General features: G+C 42.8%; 2 protein-coding genes across 4 annotated transcripts in view; one reads left to right on the top strand and one right to left on the bottom strand.

The window, feature by feature from the left end:
* rab3gap1 (RAB3 GTPase activating protein subunit 1) overlaps window positions 1-18239 on the top strand; it is a 31324-nt gene extending 13085 nt beyond the window's left edge. The window contains exons 10-25 of one of the 2 annotated variants that reach the window (XM_034107188.1): window positions 1201-1269; window positions 1407-1480; window positions 2532-2624; window positions 2708-2880; window positions 4708-4815; window positions 5442-5614; window positions 5992-6046; window positions 6974-7324; window positions 10041-10178; window positions 11070-11297; window positions 11598-11694; window positions 12575-12678; window positions 15142-15257; window positions 15643-15745; window positions 15962-15985; window positions 16646-18239. In XM_034107188.1, the coding sequence (XP_033963079.1) occupies window positions 1201-1269; window positions 1407-1480; window positions 2532-2624; window positions 2708-2880; window positions 4708-4815; window positions 5442-5614; window positions 5992-6046; window positions 6974-7324; window positions 10041-10178; window positions 11070-11297; window positions 11598-11694; window positions 12575-12678; window positions 15142-15257; window positions 15643-15745; window positions 15962-15985; window positions 16646-16879 (2140 nt within the window). In that variant the 3' untranslated portion in view covers window positions 16880-18239. The remainder of the gene's footprint in view (window positions 1-1200; window positions 1270-1406; window positions 1481-2531; window positions 2625-2707; window positions 2881-4707; window positions 4816-5441; window positions 5615-5991; window positions 6047-6973; window positions 7325-10040; window positions 10179-11069; window positions 11298-11597; window positions 11695-12574; window positions 12679-15141; window positions 15258-15642; window positions 15746-15961; window positions 15986-16645) is intronic. The other variant, XM_034107190.1, reaches the window with a different exon arrangement.
* pts (6-pyruvoyltetrahydropterin synthase) lies at window positions 18233-23049 on the bottom strand. 2 transcript variants are annotated; one of them, XM_034107191.2, is made up of 6 exons: window positions 22851-23049; window positions 22016-22095; window positions 21906-21928; window positions 19103-19159; window positions 18708-18778; window positions 18233-18631 (listed from the first exon to the last, which is right to left on the bottom strand). In XM_034107191.2, exons 1-6 carry the CDS (start codon window positions 22940-22942, stop codon window positions 18496-18498), a joined length of 459 nt encoding a protein of 152 aa, XP_033963082.1. In that variant the 5' UTR covers window positions 22943-23049; the 3' UTR covers window positions 18233-18495. The 2 variants fall into 2 exon arrangements, with proteins under 2 accessions (XP_033963082.1, XP_033963083.1); XM_034107192.2 differs by lacking the exon at window positions 22851-23049 and adding an exon at window positions 22650-22775.
* Between the last annotated feature and the right edge of the window lie 3988 nt (window positions 23050-27037).

Below are 27037 nucleotides of genomic sequence, written 5' to 3' on the forward strand. Positions count from 1 at the left end.
ACAGTACACTGTCACTACAGTACACTGTCACTACAGTACACTGTCACTACAGCACACTGTCACTACAGTACAGCACACTGTCACTACAGTACACTGTCACTACAGCACACTGTCACTACAGTACAGCACACTGTCACTACAGTACACTGTCACTACAGTACACTGTCACTACAGCACACTGTCACTACAGCACACTGTCACTACAGCACACTGTCACTACAGTACACTGTCACTACAGCACACTGTCACTACAGCACACTGTCACTACAGCACACTGTCACTACAGCACACTGTCACTACAGCACACTGTCACTACAGCACAGCACACTGTCACTACAGCACACTGTCACTACAGCACACTGTCACTACAGCACACTGTCACTACAGTACAGTACACTGTCACTACAGTACACTGTCACTACAGCACACTGTCACTACAGCACACTGTCACTACAGCACACTGTCACTACAGTACACTGTCACTACAGTACACTGTCACTACAGTACACTGTCACTACAGTACAGTACACTGTCACTACAGCACACTGTCACTACAGCACACTGTCACTACAGCACACTGTCACTACAGCACAGCACACTGTCACTACAGCACACTGTCACTACAGCACACTGTCACTACAGCACACTGTCACTACAGCACAGTACACTGTCACTACAGCACACTGTCACTACAGCACACTGTCACTACAGCACAGCACACTGTCACTACAGCACACTGTCACTACAGCACACTGTCACTACAGCACAGTACACTGTCACTACAGTACACTGTCACTACAGCACACTGTCACTACAGCACACTGTCACTACAGTACAGCACACTGTCACTACAGCACACTGTCACTACAGCACACTGTCACTACAGCACACTGTCACTACAGCACACTGTCACTACAGCACACTGTCACTACAGCACACTGTCACTACAGAGTGTGTAGTGCATTTGAGATAGAAATGACACTCAGTATTTCACGTTGTATGTCCTCTTGGTGCTAGCTGGGGAGGTCACTGTGGAATCATTATGTTTGATTCTGTTTGCTTACGTGTTTCTCTATTGCTATTCAACATGCATATATTTGTAGCTTTACTTAAAACAGTTGATTTTAAAGAAAATGTTTTTTTCTTTTGTGCTAAAACATTTATATAATACATTTCTGTCCCTGTCTTCTAATGTTGTAGTGAGCTTCACCTTGCGACCACCTGGCCTCACCTGGCGGAGGGCATCGTTGTGGATAACGATGTTTACAGGTGAGTTTCCTGATGTCTCTATGGGGGCGGTGTCTTCGTCCTCTAGATGTTAGAATGAGATGAATGAGTTGTGGTGGCAGGTGTTCTTATCAGTGACCAATAATCAATATGCTCTCTCTGTTTGTTTACCTCTGAAGTGACCTTGACCCTCTCCAAGCTCCTCATTGGTCAGTCCGGGTCAGAACAGCTGACAATCCTCAGTGTTTACTGGGTAAGATCATCCCTTTCTGCACAATCAACATTTTTACTTAAATATGGCTATTTTTCTTTCCTTTCGCTTTCTCTGTCATTTTCTTAGTAAATATCTTACCTGCCACCAATTCTGCTTATATAGCCGGTTCTGCCATTTTTCAAATCAACTTCCTGCTCTACAAGTACAATTAAGTTCAAGATTTGAGCCATTACAGTGTGCCTTAAACCCACTCTTCCAAGCTGTTGGAAGACAATTGCTAAAGAAAGACCAGGTGAAATTAAACCAAAAGTGCCAAATGCAATCTGCATAAACCAGAGGTCGTGTTAACCGAATATTTTCTAAACGGTGTTATGCATGCCCGCCAAAAAGGAAATGATACCGTTTCCAAACCTAACTTTGCCGTACAAATCATTGTACGGCGCTAACCGTTCACGAGCATGCGCACCCCCCCTCCGTTGACAGTTCACAAGCGTGTTCTTCCCCCCCCCCCCCCACCCGGTTGACAGTTCACGATCGTGCTCTCTCGCCCCCGCCCTCGTCAGAGTTGTGTAAAGGCATACACAATACATATATACATATATACATATACATATATACACAGTCTATTCTAAAGGCCGACGGGTAATACTGGATTTTGACGGAAATGTTAGGATCCTGTCTGGGCAGCGAAAAAGTCTAGCGCAACCTCTGGCATAAACAAGCTTTCATAAAAAAAAAAGGAAACGTCTGTATCCAGTTCCAGCAACTTAGAATTACAAATAAATAAATAAAGGGGCCAATTATTGATGACTCTTCTTCAGCCTATGTTCTTTGATCAGGGCTCATCTGCCCCATGCAGCCGAGTCTGGCTTACTCTTAGCTCTGTATGTGAGGGTCCTTGCACTATTATGGGTTGCCTTACTTAAAATAAATATCTTGATTAGTATAATTAGTGTAAAAAGGAAGCACTCATCGTATGTATTTCTTTTCTTTTGTTGTTATTTTCTTTATTTCCTGTATTTTCTATGAGCACTGTGAAAAGCCCTAGATACATGTCATACATTGGTATGAATGTCACCCTCCCTTGCAGGGGACTTCCTGACAGAGTTCTTTAAGCTGTGCGGCAGAAAGGAGTCCACGGAAGAGGTTCTTGGGAGAGGAATGCCTGAAGAGGAGGGCAAAGGTCAGGTCCCCGTCTGGAATTGATAGCATTATGGGAACTGCTGGGTGTGATTACTAACCCCCCCCCCCCCCCCCCCTCTGCAGAGAACAGCGACATCAGCTCAGCTTTATCCAAGCTGACGGAGCCGGCCGCAGCCGTCCCCATCTCCAAACTGTCCGTCTCCAACATAGTGCACAGCGCCCGGAAACACATCCGCCGCCACCGCCACACCGACGAGTCCCCGCTCAAAACTGATGTGCTCAACTCCGTCCTCCTGGTAAGGTTCATTAGGACAATCGAGCTAGTGATATTATTACAAACAAACAGTGCTACTTGCAAACAAATGATTCACTATATACCTTATATTTTGAATGATGTTCTATGTTTCTATTTATCATTGTGCACGCTGCTACTTGCTTCAATGGCTAGTGATACAACACGACAGCATAAACACAAACAAGTGGCATCTCTATTTTGGAATCTGTTAGATTTAGTTTATTGATCCTAATCAGGGGCACGACTTGTTACAGCAGAGTGTTCAAAAGACACTATAAGAAATCAACTTATTATTATTAATACAAATAAACATCAACATAAAATATATACATTTTAAATATAGAAAAAAGTAGAAAAACACTACTACCAAAAGAAATGATAAACATAGGAAATATATACATTATAACATTTTTTAATTCATATTTAATGAAATGCATGCATTTAAATGCATTTAAGAAATGCGGTGAGGCAGAGCTGAATGGAGTACTGTTTACGATATGAATGCCTTTATTAAACAGCTATTCTCAAGGCGAAAACAAAAAATGCTTTCATCATTATGTATTTAAATAATTGATGATGTAAAATAAATTGATTATTAACAATAACAGAGGGAAGCCTCATCGAAGTTCGTCCAGCATATTTAATTGTTTCTGTGACAACGGTATCCTGACAACTGTAACTAGTGTTGTCCGGCATCACCCCTCTGCTTTTTATGATCTGTTAGTGCTGATATATTTGTGTTTGACTCCAAGCTCTAGGAGCACCAACCAGAGCATGCTTGTCCTCATACATTGCATGAATAGCTCAATCTGATGGTGGTAAAGAGCGCACGGCTTTAAAGACAACAGCGAGGCCGTCCACAGCTCAGCTGGGAGAGCAGGCAGCCGTGTGCTGGGCCTCAGTCCCTGCTGTGGCAGCTACGGCCTGTGGTTCCTTAACACGTCATCCCCTCTACCTCCACCTTTCAAGTTCCCTATTATAAAGTGAAATGGAAACTTCTGGAGCAAGGAGTGGAAAGACAATAACACACGGGAGAGCTCGTACAGCAAACACTGAAGGTTTCTTTGAAATGACGGTCAGAGAAGAGACATTTGCTGCAGCCACGAAGCGACACAGCTCCTGCCTAACCAATTGTGAAGATCTCTACCCCCAGACAAGACATAACACACAACTAAAACACCTCTATCAGCTGAGGACACAGGCAGGAATAAGGACACACAACGACTCTCTCACAGAGAGTGTGGCACCCCGAGGTCGCAGGCCTGTGCTCAGCGAGGGGAATAGAAAGAAGTGATAAGCTGGGTCAAAGGTTTGGGCCTAGGAACATATTCTCTGAAACATAAAGGCTGCACTGGCCCCGAAAACTATTTTGTAAAGTTAAGATATTTTCAAGTAGAAGTGTTTTGAGCCTTTGCCAAAAGGAAAACACGGGGTGCAGTATTTGTTCTCAATCAGGGCTGGCCCTACGTCAATCCTCCTCCTGTAACTGAGCAAGATCCCACCCTATGACTGAATCAGACCCCTCCCCTGATATAACCCCCACACCTGAGACTGCTTAGGCTCCACATGAGTACATGAGGGATCTCTCTGGAATAAAAATGACCTTGAAAAATCCTCATCTTCGTGTCAACTTGCATCTTTCTATTGCCTCGTTCTGTATTCACAACTAAAATGTTCCCCATTTCCCCAAAGGGACCAGTAAAGTACGTTAGTAAGCACACTGCCACATTCACTTCCTGTTCATTCTGATCGCAGTGTTGACTCTGCTGGATGGGTTTGCATATCGTCGTAATTGAATTTCACTTTTCTATTGTGTGTTTCTTGTCAGTATCTCTTCCCAGATGCCGCTGTGGAGAAGTCCTCAGAGAGCAGCAGGAATAGAACTGCCCCGACCAACACCAGTGGGATAGCAGAGCAGGAGAAAGGTCCAGACTCTGTATGTGTGCTGGTGGAGAACCACAAACCTTTTTACCTTGATATCAAACATGGTTGAATATCGTTTCAGAAATGAAAAACTCATAAATGGCAACCAACATAATTACCATTGCAATGTAACTATATCATTCATAGTTCTGTTCCATTAAACAAGAGGTTCCACGGCTGTGTTGGAACATTTCTGATGGTTGTATTCAATGTGTTAAGACAGAGTTTAAAGGTAGCTTTTAGTTTTTCTCTTTTAATATTTCATGTTCTTATTCACTTTTCATAATCTAATATGCACGTTCATCTGTTTTCTCAATGTGTTCTGTAGATATTTGTATTCTATTTGATTTGACCATTTTATAAGACATTTTACTCAAATGTCCTGTGTTTATGTTAATCACTTAATTTTCTGTAATAATAAATATTTTATATATATATTTTCTTGTATTGCACATTCTTACTTAAACTTCTTCAGTTTATTTAAATATTTGTAATCATATTTTATATTATATTTTTTTAGACATATATATATATATATATATGTATTAATTAATTTATTAATTAAATTCTAAGACTGTCTGGAAACCCAATCATCCCAAGTATTCTGATGTGACCCCCCCCCCCCCCCTCTGTGTGCAGAACCTGTACCAGCATCTGAAGTCCGCCCCCAGTGACAGCCTGACGTACCGGCTGGCTCTGTGTGTGTGTCTGGTGAACTACACCTATGGGGGGCTGCGGGCGGTGGCCCACCTCTGGCAGGAGTTTGTTCTGGAGCTGAGATACCGCTGGGAGAACAACTACCTGGTCTACGGGTGGGAAACACACACACTAAGGCTCACACACTAAGGCTCACACACTAAGGCTCACACACTAAGGCTTCTCCTAGGATGGGAACGTGTGACCAATCAGCACCACACATACAGTTTAACATTGAGAAGCACCATCTTAAAGAGAATCACTTTGAGAGCTGTAAATATGTCGTGTTGGCAGTTTTGCATACTCTTGTCTACATCTCGTTTATACATTCCTGACCTCCTGTTTTCAGTATTCAAACACAGAGCGAATGCAACATCATTATGTGTGTAACGCTGCAGGAGTTTATGAGACGAGGTCGATGCCGTCGCTCAATCCACTCGACACACAGTCACTCATGCCAACCTTTCCCCTCCCTGTGCCCCCTGATCCGCAGACTGGCCGCTGGACCTCCTGATCTTCGCTGTTGTCTTCTGCATCAGAAGCTCCAGGTAGCAACGCTTCTGCAACATGCACAAGACACTCGCACGTCTACCCACACCACCTTCTTGTATGGGACATATTGTGCACGCTGTAGTTAAGGCCCTGAGAGAAGCGAGCTCAGTGCAGCACCAGAGCGAGTTCACTGAACACCTAGACCACATGTCCAAACGTATTCAAGCAGCAACACTTTTAAAAACCGAAAAGTGTAGACCTTCCCCAAGGCCTGTGGCGGGGTCCTGTGCTCCTCCATCTCCAGACTTCAACGTGTTTTATGAAACAAACAATATGGAGCATGTGTTGTGTTGCTCATAGCACTTCATAGAAACCTTTTCAGAGCAGTAGCTGTTCTGACTAATCTGTCCAACTGTTCTTGCACCACATGATTGATTTGGACCTTGAGCTGAACCACGCTAAGCTATGACTTACAAACAACAAGCAGACAGAGAAATCCAGCCCACATGTTCACCTGCTCGGCAGAGGCAATGATCTGAGAGCTGAAGGGAATTACTTAAAAATAAATCCAATCTAAATCATTTAGATCCCTGCATGTAGACATGTTTGTAACAAATGAGGAAATGTTATTAAGCCCATCTTACATTTCATAGTTGAGGAGATTATTCCTGTGACTGAAGGCACATGATCGCACTAATATTCTGACCAGTGGTCTCCCTATGATCATTTTCAACTTCCATCCATGCCAACTGAACATGAACATATTATTTAGAAAATATAAGCCTGTGGGAAGCGTCCCAAAGCACTTTTCTTTCTACACTAAACTTCAGAACTGTACACTCCTTTGCTCGTTCTGTAATGGTGGCGTCCGGTCGTAATAATGCTGTCCATCACATACATGTCTGAAGCATCACATTCGAAGAGAATTCAAGGCATGGATGTTAAGTTCCAAAGCTCGAAACAAGTCTTGTGTTCCTGTGCAGATGCTGAACTGCTGCATCGAGAGGAAGAGGGCCAGAGATGAGGCCCGTAAGGTGCTGGAGGGAAACCGAGGGAGGGAGCGCAAGGTGTCCGGGGGGGGGCCCAGCGACCGCCCCACAGCAGAGGCTGCAGCCGGATCCACCAGAGAGGTGTCTCCTGGGAAGTCCTGGGACTCGTGGAGCGACAGCGAGGACGAGTTCTTCGAGTGCCTGAGTGACCAGGGGGAGGGGGAGGCTCCTCACGCTGAGGGAGACAAGGAGGGCAGTAAGGTCAAAGCAGAGGGGAGGCTGCATCCCCAAGGCAACATGACTCTACTGAACTCTACAGAGCCGCTCTACATTCCTGTCACTCAGGTCAGCATCCGTCCGTCTGTCACCGCTTCACACACATTCTAAAAGTCATAGGTTTAAAGGAGCCCCAAGTGTTCATTTCGTTGACTAAAACTATGACGAAATATGTTCGTCAACGACCTTTTTCTCCATGACGAAAACGAGACGATGACGAGACGGCACCGACGGCAGTAAACAATAACTGTAACGAAATCATCATGCAATATCGTTGACGAAAAGTGACGAGACGAAAATGTAGTTTACTAAATAAAAACTATGCCAAAATCTCTCTTTACTTTCGTTGACGAAAAATGAGGAGACGAAATATTATCAAAGATAATGTTACATCTCTGATAGTCAGTTTTTCTCCCAGCAGTTCCATTTCCGGTGCTGCGGCTGGGCAGCAGCTGTGTGTCTGTGCTGCGCGCGGTGGTACATTTGAATTACACCGGGCAGCGGCACACTGTGAACTGTCAGGACGACTCGGGTCTAACTCGTGGTCTAACTCGTGGTCTAACTCGTGGTCTAACTCGTGGTCTAACAGAAAATAAATGGCAACAACAGGGGTTGGGAGCAGTGGTCGCGTTAACCGAATACCCCCCCGTCAGCGCGAGTGAGTGATACATTGTGCACTCGACGGGTAATAATGGATTATGACGGAAATGTTACGATCCTGTCCGTCAAAATGACTGACACAGAAAAAGTCTAAAGCCACACTGCTTGGGAGAAAGAAACGATGCGATATTTGGGCCCATTTTCGCTACAATGAGGCGGAGAAAAAAAGCGAATGCATTGTTTCATCAGAAGGGAAGCAATGCGGCCAAAACACAGCTGGTAAACACACCACACACCTGACCAGATACTCTGCAAAGCTGCTTTCTTAATCAATCAACCTGTTTTTCATCCAATAAGGACAAGATAATCTTATTTATTTATATATGCTAAAATGACAAATTATTGGTTTTGGCTAGACTAGTTTGACTGAAATGTTCTATATAATCTGATGACTAAAAAAGACTCAACAGTTTTCATTGACAAAAAGTAGACTAAAATAATTAGTTTTCTTTGACTAAAATATGATTAAAATGATCTAAATTTTAGACGACTAAATCGTGACTAAAATGTTTACTGTTTTAGTCGACTAAAATAAGACTTAAATGCTCAGACTTTTAGTCGACTAAAACTTGACTAAATAAAAACAGGATGACGGTGACTAAATATGACTAAAACTAAAAAGGAAATTTAACACAGGACTAAGACTAAAACTAAATAAAAAAATAGCTGACGAAATGAACACTAGGGGCCCCATCATGCACATTTTCATATTTATATTTACTTCCCCTTATGTGACATGTCTTTATGCTTCAATGTTCAAAAAGCTCTTTATTGTTCTCATACTGCCTGTGCTGCAGCACCTCTTTTCACCCTCTGTCTGAAACCAGAGACCATTCTGCTCTGATTGGTTAGCTGGCTGACTCTGTTGTGATTTGTCACCTGCTTAGACAACCCTTAGCATATCACTTACAATAGGAGTGTGAGTGTTCCACATGTCAGTATGTTCATGGAGTAGGTACGGTTAGGGGCTGTTTGTGTGTGACAGTCACATTTAAAGGCAGACATAATAGTACTAATTATTTCTAAAAGTTGCTTTCATTATAATCATATTTGTACATTTAATTCCATATTCAACAAGCTATTATGCTTACATAGAGGTACTAATATAGGGGTCAAAAAGAAAATGGTGATTTAAAAAAAGTCATGTCAGGGTAAGAGAAGTCTTCTACTTGTTTTGTATGTATTATTTAACATTGGGAGTATCCCATGATTACCAGGGTGCGAATCAAAGCCTGTATATAGTTCTACTTCAGTGCTTCTCAAAGTGTGGTCCGCGGACCACTGGTGGCCCGTGAGCGCCCCCTAGTGGTCCGTGAGTGTATTGGTAAAATGTCACATTTGAAAGAAATACATTTATTTAAGTTTTTCGCACTCTCGCGAGAATATCTCCGCAATGGAACGAGCTTAAGTTTCACTTTCGATTGCATGATATAGCCCAGGGCAACACCTTCATCACACATGTGGCCACTTGTTTGTACCATTTTCAGGCGATTTGTAAAAAACGATGTGTTTTTGGAAATGTGTGGAGTTAGGTGGTCCGCGAGTGTTTTTTTATTGGTTAGGTGGTCCTTGGTATGAAAAAGTTTGAGAAACACTGGTCTACTTGAACAATAAACATTTAAACACTCAATCAAACTACCGTTGGATGAATAGCAGCAGCTAGTTGTTAGCATTCACATGAGGAAGTGAGTCATATCAATCAAATGGAGAATGTTCTGTGAACATGAGCTAACTTTCTGTAAGGACAATGACGGTGCAAATTCTTCAAAATGTGGAAATGTCGACTGTTGCACCTGTTAACTAGCAAGTATGCTCATTTAGCTCTCCACCAGGCATCACCTACAGCGTTTCCTGGCAAGTCAACACTAATCCCCAAAATATGATTTGAAGTGATTGATTTCATCTTTATATGTGGTATGGAAACTTGAATGTAGCCACAATATTAACTCTTCTCGTGTGTGTGTGTGTGTGTGTGTGTGTGTGTGTGTGTGTGTGTGTGTGTGTGTGTGTGTGTGTGTGTGTGTGTGTGTGTGTGTGTGTGTGTGTGTGTGTGTGTGTGTGTGTGTGTGTGTGTGTGTGTGTGTGTGTGTGTGTGTGTGTGTGTGTGTGTGTGTGTGTGTGTCAGGAGCCTGCCCCCATGACGGAGGACCTGCTGGAGGAGCAGTCTGACGTGCTGGCTAAGCTGGGCACCTCGGCTGAAGGGACTCACCTCAGGGCCCGCATGCAGAGCGCCTGTCTGCTCTCTGACATGGAGTCCTTTAAGGTGCGCCAGGAACACCTGCACACACTCAATCTGCACACACTCAATCTGTACACACTCAATCTGTACACGACAACACACAATAACCCTCATAGGATTTGAGTGTAATCCCCGGCTCCCTGTATCTTGAAGTTGCTAAGACCCCTGATACTCCTGCTGTGTGTTTGTAAAGGGACACTTTGCACCATCGTGCTTCATTCACGTGATTGAACATGCATGCCAAAGGTCTTCAACGATGTACAAAAGAAATATGGGTTCTCTCAAATGTTGGTGTCATTAATTCGTTTTTGTTGTTATTTATTTGTATCAAATTCATGAACACCTGCTAACAGCTTGTAGCTCCTGGTGCTTTGCCTCATTGGTTGTGATCAGAGTGAATATAACAGCTGTTATACACAGGTTTAGTTTAGTCACGCACCCTGGGAGTCGGACACTTCTAAGGACACTTCTAAGCAAACATTTACAAATTATAAATATTTTGACTGATTTTTGCAAATGCGATTTTTAAGATCAGAGGGAATTATTATTTTTTTTAATATTATTTACATTGTATTTTTAAAATGTATTTTTTGGTACCAAACAAAGAAGTTACATACCGTTTGAAGTCCAGGACTTCGCTGCATGTTTTTAATAATAATTAAGGGATATTTTATGGTAATTATATAATCTCAATTAAATCATCTCCTTTTGTTTTCTTGTGATTATGAAAAAAGGAAGTATTGAAAAATAAGAGCTCTATTTTATTTATCTCTCGTGGTGAATAAATGTTCCAGCTCTTGGTTTGTTCCATGGCTCTTCAGGAAGTCCTTCTTAATGACGTAGGGATGCACGTGGACTGATTTCAAGTGAAATGTGAACAGCGAGATACTAAACCGTGCTCCCGTCGCTCCACAGGCAGCTAACCCGGGCTGTGCTCTGGACGACTTTGTGCGCTGGTACTCTCCTAGAGATTACGTGGAGGAGGAGGTGGAGGATGAGAAGGGGAACATGGTTCTGAAAGGCATGATGAGTTCCAGGATGATGATCCCAGGAAACATGTGGGTGGAGGCCTGGGAGTCCGCCAGGGTGACCCCCGCCCGCCGCCAGAGGAGACTGTTCGACGACACCAAGGAGGCCGAGAAGGTCATTTCCACAATTCAACTGACGTAACAGATGTGACTGAAGGCAGATGCATGTGTAATATATACCTGGCTGCTAAATCCTAACAACTGTTACAGGATGTGTATTTTTTTTAAATGTTGTAACTTTTTATTTTTTATTATATTTTGTATTATATCATAACTTAGTACTTTTTTTTTAATGCATGTCACATATTTAACACGTAACCTTGAGCTGTCTGTGGCTCTTTCCTGCGGTCACTACACACATGGTGGGACTCTGACTGACTGTGGGAGTAATCCTGCTTTTGGCTTGTCCTTTCAGGTTCTTCACTATTTGGCGGTGCAGAAACCTGCTGACGTGACACAAAATCTCCTGCCGTGCATACTCCATGCTGCTATTCTGAAGTTGAAGGAAGAAGGTGAGTTGGGCGGCGTAATGACATCAGACAGTAAGCTCTAGGGGCTAAATCAACACATAATAATACATCGGAAACTATTAAACATCAAGGTGTGACAATCAGGATTTTAACCAATGGTGTTTTTGCACTAATTCTTACAAAGCCTTGGATTGTAGAAGCATATGTACATGGGAGACTTAGAATACATTCCACCAAAGCAATGAGCCCTTCACAAGAAGGAGTCATCTCAGCACCTCTTAAGGGTCCGAGTTAGTAGGGAGAAAACTGCTGTGTCAGACAGTGAGATGAAAACTGTATTATTATTGGTATTTTAATTGAATACACTGTTAAGATATTGATTATAGCAGCTTTAAAAAATAAGTACAATGTTAAAGTTCCTGTATGAGCCTGATATAGTTGACTGATGAAGTGTTCGTCCATTGTGTGAATCACAACCAAAGATGTAGGCATGTCGGTGGAACATTTTGCCACAAGGCCATTTGTACTGCCACCAAGTAGCTTCCACGTGTCCAAAACAACAAGAACAAAGCTCTTCTTTTTTCACAATGTTCTATTAGTATGATTATGTACACCTGTTGTTGGAAAGGGGTCGGATGTTGTTTCTTATATAACAGTGTTTGCCTCTCGATGCAAGAATAACACAAATGTAATGTATGAATGCTGTCGGTAGCAACAACCAGTGGAAATGTGTGTGTGATCCAAATGGCTCCTCTTTCAGAACGGCATCGAGTGTGTGGGACACAAACAGTGAGGGGACAGCATACGGACTGGAGGGAACATTCCATATGTTCCTTCTTAAATAAATTGCCGGCTTACTTTTACTATAACAAACTTTGCTTTTCCCTTTCTCCCTCTCTCCGCTTAATCCTCTCACTCACAGAGTCAGTGGAAGACATCCCATCAGTGAAAAAAAGCATCCAGCAGGCGATCAGTCAGGCCAGCAAGCTGCTGCACACCCTCAGCCACGACTACAAGAAGCTGGAGGTGAGAGGCAGGATGAGAAGTAACGTCACAAGCTGATCATCTGACCAGGATGTAGAGAATGATGAGCACTGGGAGAGTTGGCTGTGCATAATATGAGAGTAATAATCATTAGAGAAATGTCAGTGTCCATTTAAAGCTGTTTTGATGCAAAACACACGTTTCAGCTTTTCTCACTGAAACGTGATGTTCTGTGATTCTCTGAAGAATAGTGTAGGTGTTATCAATGTAGCAGCGTACTCTGAGAACAAAGGTGCATTACTAAATCATTTATGATTCAATACTCAATCATTGACATATTAACATTAGAATAGTATAACTATATACAGTTGTTTCAACACTCCATTTCTTTTATACAGTTGAAGAAAAGCCAGACCCAGATGGTATGGTGGGAACTGACCCCTCTGGCATTTAGAGCTAGCTTACCTATTTAAGATGAACGCAAGAGTGAAACTAAGCTCCAAACCACAAAGTGAAGAAGCACACAAGTTTAGAGACCTTCTCTCCAATTGAGAACTTTCAGTTCCTCAATACTTGCTTACAAACCCATATGAAGATAAATACATCATTGAAAAACCCTTGGAATCTGAGTGACAAATGTAACGGCCATGTTTCTGGGTTTCCCTCTGAGCAGCCGGATCTCCTCGCTCATTGTTCGATCAGTTATGCATGATCGCAGCCTAAGTGGAACCTAGCTTAGCATACTCTTACCCCGGGATTCCACCGGGTCCGTCTGCGCCGCCGTTTTGGTCAGACCTCCTACAGCGTCATACCCCACCGGGCGCGCTTCGGAAGCGTAGCGTCTTGCGTGCCGGCTCACAGTTTTTGTTGATTTGGGCACATTTCATGGACAGGATACTTTGTGCAGACAAAGTTAATAATACTTGTAATAGTCCAGTTATAAATGACATTAATCAAATATGTGTTGCTGTATTTCGTGGTAAAAAAATGCATACATCATCATAATTATTCTATATATATATAATTGACTGTAAACCGGAGGAGAACGCTGGCATTTCTTTTCAGAATAAAAGCTTGGTATTGACAACTTCCGTTTTTTTTCCAGAATAAAATAGCATTTAAACTGACGGTATGTTTAAGCTACATTATGCCATAAAACATTGATTTTAATTTCTAACAGCTACCTATGGAGTTAGCCAGATGTGTGTAAATTACTGTTCATGGTCATTTGAAAACAAATGCCGGTGTCGGACAGACACAAACACACCGAACACACAGAGCTGAGCTGAGCAGAGCACACACACACATCATGCTGCCTTGGTGACAGGACATCTCCTTCATAAAACTAATAAAAGGGGGAGTAATCGGGCAGTTCGATGTGTGTAGAGGTGTGTGTAGAGATGTGTGTGTGGTTAACACGTAGCAGCCTGCCCTGCAGTCACTCTAAAAGGCACATCTTTACTCACTGGTGCTGCACTTCTCAGAGGCGGAGTACACGTCCCGCTGTCTCCTGATGCTGCAGCCATTTCATGAAGTGAAGGAGGCTTTCCTTCTATGAAACAGCTGCGGGCAGCACATACCGCGAGAGTCCCGGACATGAATTCATAGATCAAGGCAGACTAGTTTACTCTCCTGTTTTGGCTTAAACAAATAGCTCTACACCCCTGGCCGACATGTCCTTAAAATGAAGACCGAGTTTGAAATATATCTCAAATAATGTATGCACTGCCATTTCCCCACATTAACATAACAGTCTGTAATGAAACGGTTGTCTCCTGTGCGCTCCTCTTCCTACTTGGCGCACCGGTAACTTTCTCGTGCGCACGAGAGGCTGAGCCGCCGAATCCCTCGGAACATCATAAAAGCCATTTTCAACGGTTTTCTAGTGAAAGTTTAACCAGGCTACTGGATGAAATAATATGACTGGTATAGGTGCGAAAATTAAACACTTTTTAAAAAAAATATTATGATAAAATATGTTTATATATTTATAATTCTGCAAATATTACGATAAACTCACAGCTATTTCGCGGCCCGGCAGTAACACCTCCGGGGGTTTGGAACCCCTGCTCTAAGCGGTCCACTTCCTGCCCGGGGCTATGCAACGTCTCGCGTCAAAAACAGACCAGCTGCCTATTTTTAGCGGAGCCCAGCGTCGAGACGCTTCTGGGGCGCTTCTGAGCCGTAGCGCTGAGCGTCTGGTGGAATAGCACACATTGACTAGAGTGGCCGCGATCGCAGTGAACGCCGCGGCGCAGACGGACCCGGTGGAATTATCATGTTAAGCTGCCTTGACATGATATGAGATTTGTTCTTCGCTCACCACAAGGTATGGCACAGAGCCTTGGGGTGACAGCTAGTTAGCTTTGTTTCTATGGTTACGTCCCCTGCTTAATACAGCTGTATTCTAATTGGTTGTGATGAATTGTATTACAAAGTGCCTTATAGTTAGTTAAGTTCCATTGCCTTTGTCCCTCCAGCTCATTGGCTCTCTCCTATCTGCAGGACTTCATTAGCCAGCTGATGGCTCTGGAGACAGCCATCACTCAGGCTCGGTCTCTGAAGGCCAAGTTTGCCACCTGTGAGGGCGGGACGGCAGAGGACACAGAAGAGCTAGAGAAGTAAGTTACACATGGTTTTATTTTAGCAGCGTGTCAGACGGAGACACAGAGAAAGACATTCTGTCCAACTGTGAGCTGTTGTGACGCCAAGCAGGGCCTCAAATGTAAACCACAGACATCTGTAACGTTTGGTGACGTCATCTCACAGTTAGCTGTGGCTCAATAGACCTAACAGATGGTATGGCTGAACTTAATCTGCTGAGGCAGCTCTTAGCTTCGATGCGCCACAAACCTGGAACTATCTCTTGTGAATTGTATCCTTGTTTATTTTCTTGTTCATTCTAATCTGTTGATGCCTATGTTAAGCACTTTGAATTGCCTTTGTGACTGTACATAAATAACCTGAACCAGAACCACTGAAGTCATGTTTAACTTCCTGCTCCAGGTTTGTGAGCTCTCTCCTGGAGGATCCGGAGGTGGTGGTGCTGGGGGCGGGGCAGGGACCGGCCGGCAGCATCATCCACAGGCTGTTCATCAACTCTCAGAGGGTAAGACCCCCCTCTCCCCCTGGCTCATCATATGGTGGTGGTACTTCAGTGTATTGTTGTGTGTTCTCACTGTGATGTTGTTCAGTAGCTTCTTGAGCTAATGGGCAACCAGCGTTTCCTCAGATCTTCACTCATGATTTTTCTTATATCTTTTTTTTATACATTTCCTGTATTCGAATGTATTTTTCTGTGTCTTTTCCTGCTGCTTACGTGAAGCTGGCTGACTTCACCAGTGACGAGGTAACCATAGCAACGAGACTTCCTGTAAACCTCTACCCCTCAACAGTCCCTGAGTAACACAGAAATAAGCAAACATGCCTGGTCTCCAGAGTGTTCTTTTAACTAATTTGACTAATTCATACCTCCAATAGAGTTGTGCAGGAATGAGTCCTAAAACCTGGAAATGAGTGAGTATTATTTACAAGATCTGTGACACAAGCTGAAGAGATTTCCAGGTTTTGTTCTACGACATACAATCAGTAAATACCCCACCCCACATTACCATCGCTAAGCCAAAGGCTACAAGTGTTTAGCATTGAGCGCTTCCTTGTCTCACTTGGTCGTTGTTATGACACAAAGAAGTTTCAGGCATTCACCTGCGGGGGATTTTCTGACTTATTTCATGTTGTAGAACAAAACGTGTAAATCTCTTCAGCTCGTGGTCTAACAGACTTTACTTCAGGCATCTGAACACACTCATGAAACCATTGACTTTGAGACAAGGAAACATGAAGTGGTCAAAGGCAGACTCATGTCCATGTTTTAGGACTCATGACTGAACCAAACACAACTGGTGCCACATGCCAAACGAAAGCTATCATCGTCCCAGGCTGAAAACTCCACACACCTCCACACCCTTCCTCTGCGGGTTAGTAACACTTACCTTCCCCCCCCCCCAAGGCTGCTCTCCTGTCCCCGATGGAGGATGAATTTGGGCTGGAGAAGAAGCCGGGCGGAGGCAGCAACAAGGTGCCGGACTTCCCCCCCCCGGCAGGGCGGGAGATCCTGCTGCGGACCTGCGTCCCCCGCCCGGCCCCCTACTCCAAAGCTCTGCCTCAGAGGCTCTTCTGCGTGCTGATGAAGGAGGAGTTCAGGCTGGCGGGGGCCTTCTCCTCAGACACCACCTTCTTCTGAGGCCCCTCTGCAGCCAGAGCAGGAGGAGCAGGGACGACGTGAACAGGATTGACTTTCTCTGTTGCTTGTTTGTGGGGACCATTCCTTGTTCAGTAGATGTTTTATTTAAGCATGACGTGTTTGTGCTGGCTCGAGAGTATATCTCGCCACTCATGAGCCTTATCGAGAAAGAGAGTAGAATTATTCTCGTTCTCATGTTGGTGAAACGGTACACTTTCACCCATGTATTACATTCCAACACATCTCTTATTTCAACTTTGGCGTTTCAGAACCCTTCACCAGAGCTTGAGACACGAGACGTCTCTTGTAAATGGGCAACGCTTCAAAAACAACAATTGTCTTTAGGGGAGATTTGATGTTTATGAAGGTTCTGAGATGGTATATATCACGCGTTATACTTCTGAGTAACAAGATACACATGGCTACGTCAGTAAGGGTTTGGCTGATAATACATTTCCAGGTATAAGCATTTGCTAATACCTGTAAACAATGTGTTGGACAGGAATGCTAGGTAATAATAAATAGGTGCACTCACACATTAATATATCCAACTCTGAAGTACTATTACGTTCTTAGTTTTAGAAGATAACGCTTTACTTATCGCAGCCTCAAAAGTGAGCCTTTATTGAAATGAGAAATGCTCGTGTTGTCATCCAACCAATGCTGTCCGTGTGTTATTAAAGGAACAACGGTGTCCTCTGTGTGTACACAGCTGCACCGTGTTGTTGGAACAACGAGCGTCTCACCTAGAAGTAAACACGTGTTCCATCTCAGTGGCCGACTGGCCGAGTGTCTGTGCAGAGGTGGAGTTAGCTGGTCGGAGGAGGTCTTTTCTGTTGCAGCATCCGCAGCACTCGATTGGCTGTTCAGAGCACCGTGCAGTAAAGGAGTCTCGTAGCTGTTGTTCTCTGACTGGTTCCCCGGTTAGTTTATCGTGTGTACAAGTACGTATAGCTAAACTTAATGTGTGGTTGATGCAGTACACAGTCCTACCGATGGTGTCAACAAGTATTTTAGCTCATTCAATGTCCATTTATTGTGTTGGGCGCTTTGGCTGAATTCTTCCATGAACAGTGCTTTACAAATAGTTATTATTATTGTATAAAGTACAACAGTCATTCTTGTTTGGTTAAACTATACATACAAATGAGTTGTGTGTATCCATGCCACTTATTCTTTTAACATAAATGCTAACATGTTGATTGTGAGGTCGTGCTGGAAGAAGTTCTTAAATCCTTTGCTTGAAAAAATACCTATAAGAAAATGTAAAAAACATGATTTATGCTTGACAACACGACGCCATCAGTGTTGTGTAACTATCCCATGGGTCTGTATCATAAAGTGTTACTCTGGTTCTCAAGTTGTTGTTTTATTGGTCATTGTATTTTTCAAAACACATTGAATACGTTATGCCGAAGAAGACAAATAACATTCCATCACAACATTACTTTTCTCAGCAGTGTGTGTTCTGGGTCTAAAAAGGTCTAAAAGCAGTAAACAGATGCAGAATATCCGTACAAGTTGAGCCGGGTACAACCTGCTGACACTGTCAGGGTACACATTATGTTTTCACCTTTACATGAATAGAAAACCTACAAGAACACTTTTGGATTGCATCAAACAGCGTTCGATTCTCCTCGGTAAATGATAATGTTCTTATCGGTCTCGTGGATCCTGATCTCGTACAGCAGGCTGGGCGGCAGCAGCTCCACCATGTGGTCCCAGATGTACACAGCCAGGTTCTCAGTGGTGCTGAGTGGACAGAAGAGAGCAGGAGTGAGTCATGTGAACACTGGGGGAACTAAATGAACCTGAAGAGGAAACTCACCTGACAACTTTGGCAAAGTATGGGACGTCCTTATCCAGGTGTTTATGGTCCAGTGGAATCATGATGACTTCCTGTAGTCAGTAAAAAGCCACAGAATGTTCAGCTGATCATTTCGGTGTTAAGGCCTGCAATGCTCCTGTTCCCATTCAATCCACATTTCTCAACACAGAAACTTCAATGTTTGTATTTGATGTTGTTCTGTGTATGCCAGAAGGGTGAACTGCTTGCTATCACATAAGCCATATCAACTGTTGATAATACTGTATGTGTAACTTGTGATAATGCCCGGTCTGTGACGTTCTGCACCCAGGCGTCAGGAACTGTTAAAAATGCAGCTCGATCATTGAGATATCACGTCGGATGATATAATAAAGTATTCCTCCTTCTGTTCTTACCTCGATGTGCGCCTTCAAGTCCGTCAGGTTCATGACCATCCCGGTGTGAGCATCGATCTGTGGGCGTTCACGGGAGGAGGGTCACACACATCCAACAGATCGTTTGAGTTAGTCATGTAAATGTTCTGGGGGAAATTGTGATGACTACAAATACATGAAGTGCATCAATTCTGTTCCTCCCTACCAGCGGCGTAGCTGTGGGTGGGCCTGGGCCCACCCACATGCACGTCTGGCCCACCCACAGCCAATCAGCGCTTCATAGCGCAGAGCCGGGAAGCCCAGAAGGAAGTGCCACAAACTGCAGTTCATCTAGTGGCCGACAGGGGATGGATGCAAAAAGGAGCAATTCCCATAGACCCCCATGTTAAAATGCCCAACTTTACAGCAGAAATAAACATCTTTCTTGCCTGGATCCAATAAAACGTATTCTGGATATAGTTAGATTCCACCTTCATGACAATGGAATAGGGAGTGCATTTTTTTACCGTGAGTTTTTATAGTAAGTAAAGTAACTTTTGCCGTGAGTGAATGAAAGTATTATTTCATCTTGAGGTCTGCAGTTTAGCGTGTACACATTTGCTGAATATGAAAACACTCAGTGTGTGCCCATTGTGCGACTGTCAAGGATAAACAACCTGTGCCCCCGATATATGTTGTATGTATTATTGCTACACAAACATTACATTGCAGTTTAAGTGTCGCCAACTCCGTTTAAGAGATCTCGCCCCCGTCTGTGTGAGAGGGGGCGGGGCAGTTTACACACACGCAGCTGCTACAACATGCAGCAACACACACACACGGAGGAGATGGCGGAGAGAACGCGCTCCGAGGTGTGGTTAAACTATAGCCGTGTCTATGTGGACAATACTCGTTATCAAAAGTGGAATAAGAGTTTATCATGTGAGGGCGGTAACACGAGCAATTTGTCTAAACATTTAGCAAAAGTGCTCCACATCCAGACGGAGGAATGCACCGGGTTCCACTGTCTTTCTAGCAGCTCTGTAGCCCCATCCACGAGGAACGTTTCCACGTCAGGTGTTCTGCATGCTAGCAGCAACACACCGAGTTAACTACATTATACAAACATGGGTTAATGATTAGAGGAAACTGAGTTATTTATTTTGTTAAAGTTTCAGCTATTCTGTTTACAGTTCTGTCATCACATTATTTAATATGATTTGTTAAAACATTGTTGTTTCTTTTGATGTGAAATATTATGTATTTAATTTAAATAAAAAGCAATGTTAGTTTTGTTCACAATTTGTTTAGTTAGTTTACCTTGTTTTTTTCTCCAAAAGAACCGATAAAAGTAATGTTAAAGGACCGGATCGATAAGACATAGACATAGACATACTTTATTGTCATTTCAACAAGACACAGAGTGTACTATTAAAACAAAATTTCGTTGTACTGGCTTACAGGAACAGGACAATATAAAAACGTGCTAAAATTGTACATATAAATAAATAATAGTGACGTGGTGCTGATACAATTAAAGATAAAGTGTGCGTTTAAAATATAAAGACTTACTATACATATAAATAAAATAGACATACTATATAACAAATATGTGCCCTTTACACAGCGTAATGTAATCTTTATGTTACTGGTCTGCTTGCTGTTCAGCAGTCTGATGGCTTGGGGGAAAAAGCTATTGCAGAATCTGACTGTTCTGCTCTTAATGCTGCGGAACCTCTTGCCGGAGGGCAGCAGGGAGAACAGAGCATGGTGAGGATGAGTGGGGTCTTTAAAAATGTTCTGGGCTTTTGTTAGGCAGCGTTTCTGAGCGGTGTCTCTGATGGGAGGGAGAGAAACTCCGATGATCTTCTCTGCTGTCCTGACCACTCTCTGCAGAGACTTCCAGTCTTTGGCGTTGCAGTCTCTCGACCAGATGGAGATGCCGCTGGTCAGCACGCTCTCTGTGGTTCCTCTGTAGAACGTGGTGAGGATGGGAGGGGGGAGCTGTGCAGGAAGTGTAGGCGCTGCTGTGCCTTCTTAAATAGTGATGTAGTGTGAGTGGACCAGGTCAGACTGCTTGTGATATGCACCTCCAGGAACTTGGTGCTGTCTGTAGTCTTCACTGCTGTGCCGTTGATGTGGAGTGGTGGGTGACAGTGCTTTTTGTTCCTGAAGTCGACAATCATCTCTTTTGTTTTATCGACATTCAGGATCAGGTTGTTGGTGTTACACCAGTCTGTCAGATGTTTCACCTCCTCCCTGTAGGCCTGTTTGTTGTTGTCCCTGATGAGTCCCACCACTGCTGTATCGTCCGCGTACTTTATGATGTGGTTGGTACTGAACCTGGAGCATAAGCGTAAGCGCTATCGATAAAAGTAGTAGTACCGTTAAAGCCTTAACGATAGCCATCCCTATGTGGATGTCAGTTTTACACACATTCTGAGGCCGCCGTGCCTATGTTTTTGTTTTCACTGCTAATTTATGCTTAAGTTCTATTGGTGCATTAAAAAATCATTACAATCATTAATGAAGTTTCAGCTCAGACCCCACACTTAATGTCTCCCCCTGGCCCACCTACATTTCTCCAGGCCCACCCACACAATAATTCCTGGCTACGCCACTGCTCCCTACTGAAGGAAACTAATTATGGTGCAGAAATAAATACTGAATTATACTATGGAATTCTATCTTATTCTTTTTTTTAATTATCACTTACGAAACCTAACATTTTTCTCCAAATATAATTCGTATTCAAAATGGCAGATGGCTGATGAAGCTTGAAATATATTTAGAAAAATGTCTCAAAACGTAACAGTTTGATTTAGTATAACAGATAGATACTGACCTTTCCACGCACCGTTACCTCCACTGTGGACAGACGGGAGGACATTGAGTGAATGGGAATGGCAATGTAAAAGCAAGCAACATTTTTACAATATAAAGAGTGTGACAAACCTTTGTAGTTGTGTCCGTGACCGTTGGGATTGTTGCATTTTCCATAAACTCTTTTATTCTCCTCATCACTCAGGTGAATGCTGGAAAAGAAGTTCAAGTAAAAACAAGGAAGGAACATAAGATAAGTGTTTATAGATGCACCTCGGACACTCAACTTTAGTTATCAATACATTGTTTTAATTCATCTCAAACCATTCTCTAGTTCTAGTTTCTCAAGTTGTAGATTTCCAAACCATGCGTTAAGATGCCAACGCTCTAGTGAATATGTGCTGATGACCAACTTTACAATACATGTGTTTAAAATGCGTGCTATGCTGCATGTCAAATCTATAAATAAATAAACCAACAGGTTCAATATATAGTGATAATCATGTTGGCAATAATCATGGAGGATAATGTCTATTCATGGACAACACATGTGCAGAAATCTCGTTTAAATTCCAAATGTAGCCGCTGGGTACGGTAAATATTTTCCGACGTCGCCGACAGCACGTGAAGGCAGCACCAGCAGTTTACGTATCTATGGCTTCAGATAAACTATAAATCCCACAAGACAATAATAAGACAGAGATATAAAACTGCCAAACTGTCGTTTGTAGACTGTACACTGTAAACAGGAAACGGACTTCCATACCGGGAAGCAGCCCTAAATCCGTCGAGTATTAACCATTTCTGTCCTAACATAAAACGGCTACCTTTAATTTAATTACGAGCAACCCTACAACCTGGTCACGCTTCCCAACTTCTATCGGCACAAACCAGTATGTGTATTACCGCAAGATTTAGGTAATACGTAAACGGTCTGTAAATAAAAACGTAATGACGTAGCTGCTACCTGTGGAGTCGGTGGCAGGCGCTGAAGCTCTGGACTCGGGTGATGTATCCGAGCCGCTGCGCTGCACCGTCGGTCACTGAGGATCCAGCCATGGTCGATATTCTACCTGAGAGAGGGTCCGGAGACTGTTTGCTGAGAGCTGGGATGAGCAGGATGAGAAAAAAGCTGCTGCTCGAAGCTCCCGCCCCCCGTGACTCAAACTGCCCGGCCATTGGCTCAAAGCAGGGCGTAAAGTATCTCACATGTCCCAGATAGTTATCAAAAGCCCTCAGGCAAACATCCGTCTGGATACAATGCATTCTATTAAAACTAAAGAGGAGAGATTGGTTTTATATTAAAGAACATTTGGTAAAATTGTGAGAAAACACTACTCGAGTATAGGCTTTATTTTTGCATTTGTGATTAGAGATGATGATCAGTAGCTCTATCTGTAGACCTGGCTTGGGAACCAGAGGGTCGCCAGTTCAAATCCCATGGACCAAGTGCAGAGAGTGGGCTGGTGCCTTTATATATACAGTCTTTGGTTGGTGCTCTAAAACAGCGGTTCCCAACCTGTGGCGTGAAGGCATTGCAAGTGGGCTGCCAAATATATTTATATATATATTTTTTAACTATAACAGGAGATGACATTCCCATCTCAGACAAAAACAAAACAAAAATAGAAGAAATAAAGATACAGTCAGTAGGATCACTTCAACATTTCACAAACAAAAATAGGTTGACAACCAAATACCACAGAAAAACACAACATGGCAAGCATATTTATTGTTTCTTTAATCCCACTCTTCGTTAGAGCTCATTATTTCCCATTGCATGGCGTGTTGAGCCACCCTTTGATTATTTGTGGCAATAATTTTTTTCAAAATTGTATTTTTAATCTACTCTTTAAACTCCTTAAATTAAGATTACTCCTTGATTGACTTTTAAAAATATGTATTTTAGCCAGAAGAATAGTTATATTTATTAACTGTATGCGGTCTTCATCTAAAAGCCCAAATAAAATATTAAAGGGTGTAAATGTAAATTCAATATTTGCCGCCGAATAATTTGCAAAACATGTTTTGTGTGGAAACATTTTTCATTATTATAATTTTTTTATTTCAACCTCTTTTCCTTTCTCTTTCTCGATCCTCCTTAGCAACGGTCATTACAGTCTATAGAGGTTTCTCAATACTCTAATTTCCCCTCCTCGACTCCTCGGTCCTCCAGTAGTGACCCGGAAATGAATTTCAGCGAGCCATGTTGAAGGACATCTTATTTCTCTAACGGCCTGTCTACACTACAGCGTCGACAGCGTCGAAAGCTCCAATCTGCTCCACTCTGCCCATTCACTTTCAATGGGGTGACGTCACGTAGCCGCGCTTTTTCGCCGAACTGAATTATGGGTAGCAGAGCGGTCCGTCTCAGGCGACAGAAGTTGAACAATGTTCAACTTCTGTTGACGCCGGAGTAGCCAGCGCCAGCCAATCAAATCCCGTTTCCCAAAATCTGACAGCTGAAGCTGTAGCCAATCAAACCGCGTGGGAGAGATATCCCGCCGTTCATTTCTATATTTCAAAAAAAGTCGGAGGAGAAACTAACTATCGCCGTAGCGAATCACCCGGTTTTGTATGACCAGACCCTCTTCACCTCCCGGGATACAAACCGGAGGAACCAGGCATGGAGAGACAGTGGGGGAAACTGGTAGGTTTTCGCCTGTTTGGGGAGTTTATATATATATTGCTCGCATAAAATCCCCGGGGGTTTTTGCTTTGTATGTCGGGGGCGGGAGATTCATGTGATTGGTTGTTGGTCGTGTTGCTTGAATAAAATCCCCACGCTCCAGACACGCCCAGCTCCAAGCTATTTTTGGAGCTGTAGTGTGGACGCTCCGTAAATGCACTTCGAGGATCGAGCGTCGAGGAGGCTCTCTGGAGGAGCTATAACCGAGGAGACACTGATGGGTCCTCCACGGCTCCTCCGAGGATGCATTTCCGGGAACGGTGGAGGCGTGACGCACGGCCGGACTTATCTCAGCCAATGACAGCTCAGCATGCATCCCTTGGATATTATATTAGGGGGGATATATCCAGTCTCGGATTGTGTTACGTTATTATGAGAGTGCTCTGTTTGATTCTGAAATTGTATATATTTATATAAATATATGTGTGTGTATATGTCCGCATCTGTAGCCTGTTATTGTCCATTATACCGCACAGTGAATGAATTAAAAGTAAATATATAAGTCATCATGAACACATGTGTCCATCAGACAGAGGCTGCTGTGCCTCCTGTCATCATTAATGGTCGTCTCTTTAAAATGACCGCTCAGAGGAGAGGAGTTCTCATTTCTCTAACCGCCTGCTGCTTCCACTCTCCTCGGTTCCCCTCCTCGGTCCTCCGCTCGCATCTCCTGTGGGCGGGACTAAGTATCGAGGATAGCAGTCGAGGAGGGGAGTTAGAGAAATGAGAAAGGGCCCAGGAGTGCAAAAAGCAGTAAAGTGAAAAGTAATGTACACAATCTACAGAATAAAATATAGAATGAATTGAATGATGAATACACAGTGAGAGGTATGAATACACTAGATATACACAGCAGCCTGTGAGCAGTATGAACAGTGTGTTATGCTAAGATATATAAAGTATGAAAACGGTAAGCAGTGCTAGTATAAAATATATAGATATTAATTTCATGATGATAAACATTGTGGAACAATGAGGAAAAATTGGAATGGATGTGGCGACGTAAAACTGACACAAAACAACAACAAACTTTTGCCGAGCCAATTGGAGAGCTTCATCAGCAGCACGGGGTAAAAACCACCAATGAGCGCTCAGCTCGAGATACCAGCGAGTCGTTTCCCATCAAGCATTTCGCTTCCGCAGCTCGTGGAGAGCAACTGTGCCGCCTCCCCGCGCCTCGCCTTCTTGTTTCGTGAAAGGCTGGCAGAGGGTGTGGCCTCTGGGTATTCACACATCACAGTACCCAGGAAGTAAACAATGGAAAATGAGAAATCTCCAACGAGGCGTTTTGGGGAGGTATTTTCTGTGTTAGAATTGTACTCCCTACAGGGTGTATCTTGAGGGTTTGTGACTCTGCAGACCGTTTACATGCATAAAAACCTTCATAACACACAAGCGGACGGGTAATAACCGGAAAAGCATGACATGGGACCTTTAAAACACAAACGTTCAATCTTTGTATAACAAGGCGAATAATAAAAAAAACTGTTCAATCAACTGTTGGACAATTAAATCCTTATGTACCATCTTCATATTTCCCTAATTATTAACCTTGCTTTAATCAAAACAAGAAAATATATATTCTTGTAAACTGTTGAGAGATAACATTTTGATATACAGCAGGGGTGTCCAAACTACGGCCCTGGGGCCAAATGCGGCCCGCGGGCCATTTTGAATCAGCCTTCAGCAAATTAAAAAAGTATAATGAAATATGGCCCACAAATAAAACTTGTGCTTTTATTATATTGTACTACTTAAATATATATGTACCAATATATTACACAGTAGTATGCATGTGTCAATAAGCCCACTTTTAAAATAAATTCAGTCAATTCATGTTGAAAACATTTTCTAACAAATCTTAGTTGATAAAAAAAAGCCCAATAACTTATTTCCATAACAAGCTGGAAATAGACCCTTCATATTTCCCCTTATTATAATCACTCTGAAGCTTCTGTTTTAAGGGGTGAGTTGCCAACAAGATAAATGAAAGAGAGCTGTGATGTAAGCTGTTTTTAAAAAAAAAAGCATAGTCATGTATCAAGCCTAATTTATTTACATTTTGCTAACCTATAACTTACAGTAACTTACGAGGCAATATACCTCTATAAGTGGCCCAGCCCTTTGTATATTTTTCTGTATGTGGCCCTCGGTGAAAAGAGTTTGGACACCCCTGATATACAGTATAAACACATTGTACTGTAGATGCTTCAGAATTGGTCGAACTATAAAATATACAATTATTCTAAATAATATGGTATAAGTAGCAACAAGTACCCTTTAGTTAAAAAATGTGTTATAGTAGTAGTCAGATTATTGTAATGAATGATGCATGATTGTAAAACTGTTGCTTAATTAAGTCAAGCTTTTTTTCATTTGTGTCCTGCTGGATAGTTGAATCTAGAAAAATGCTTCATATTCTTCTGATTATCTTGTTTTTTGTTAGTAAAACTTGAAAATGTAAT

Source organism: Pseudochaenichthys georgianus, chromosome 19 (assembly GCF_902827115.2).
Source record: "Pseudochaenichthys georgianus chromosome 19, fPseGeo1.2, whole genome shotgun sequence".
NCBI lineage: Eukaryota > Metazoa > Chordata > Actinopteri > Perciformes > Channichthyidae > Pseudochaenichthys > Pseudochaenichthys georgianus.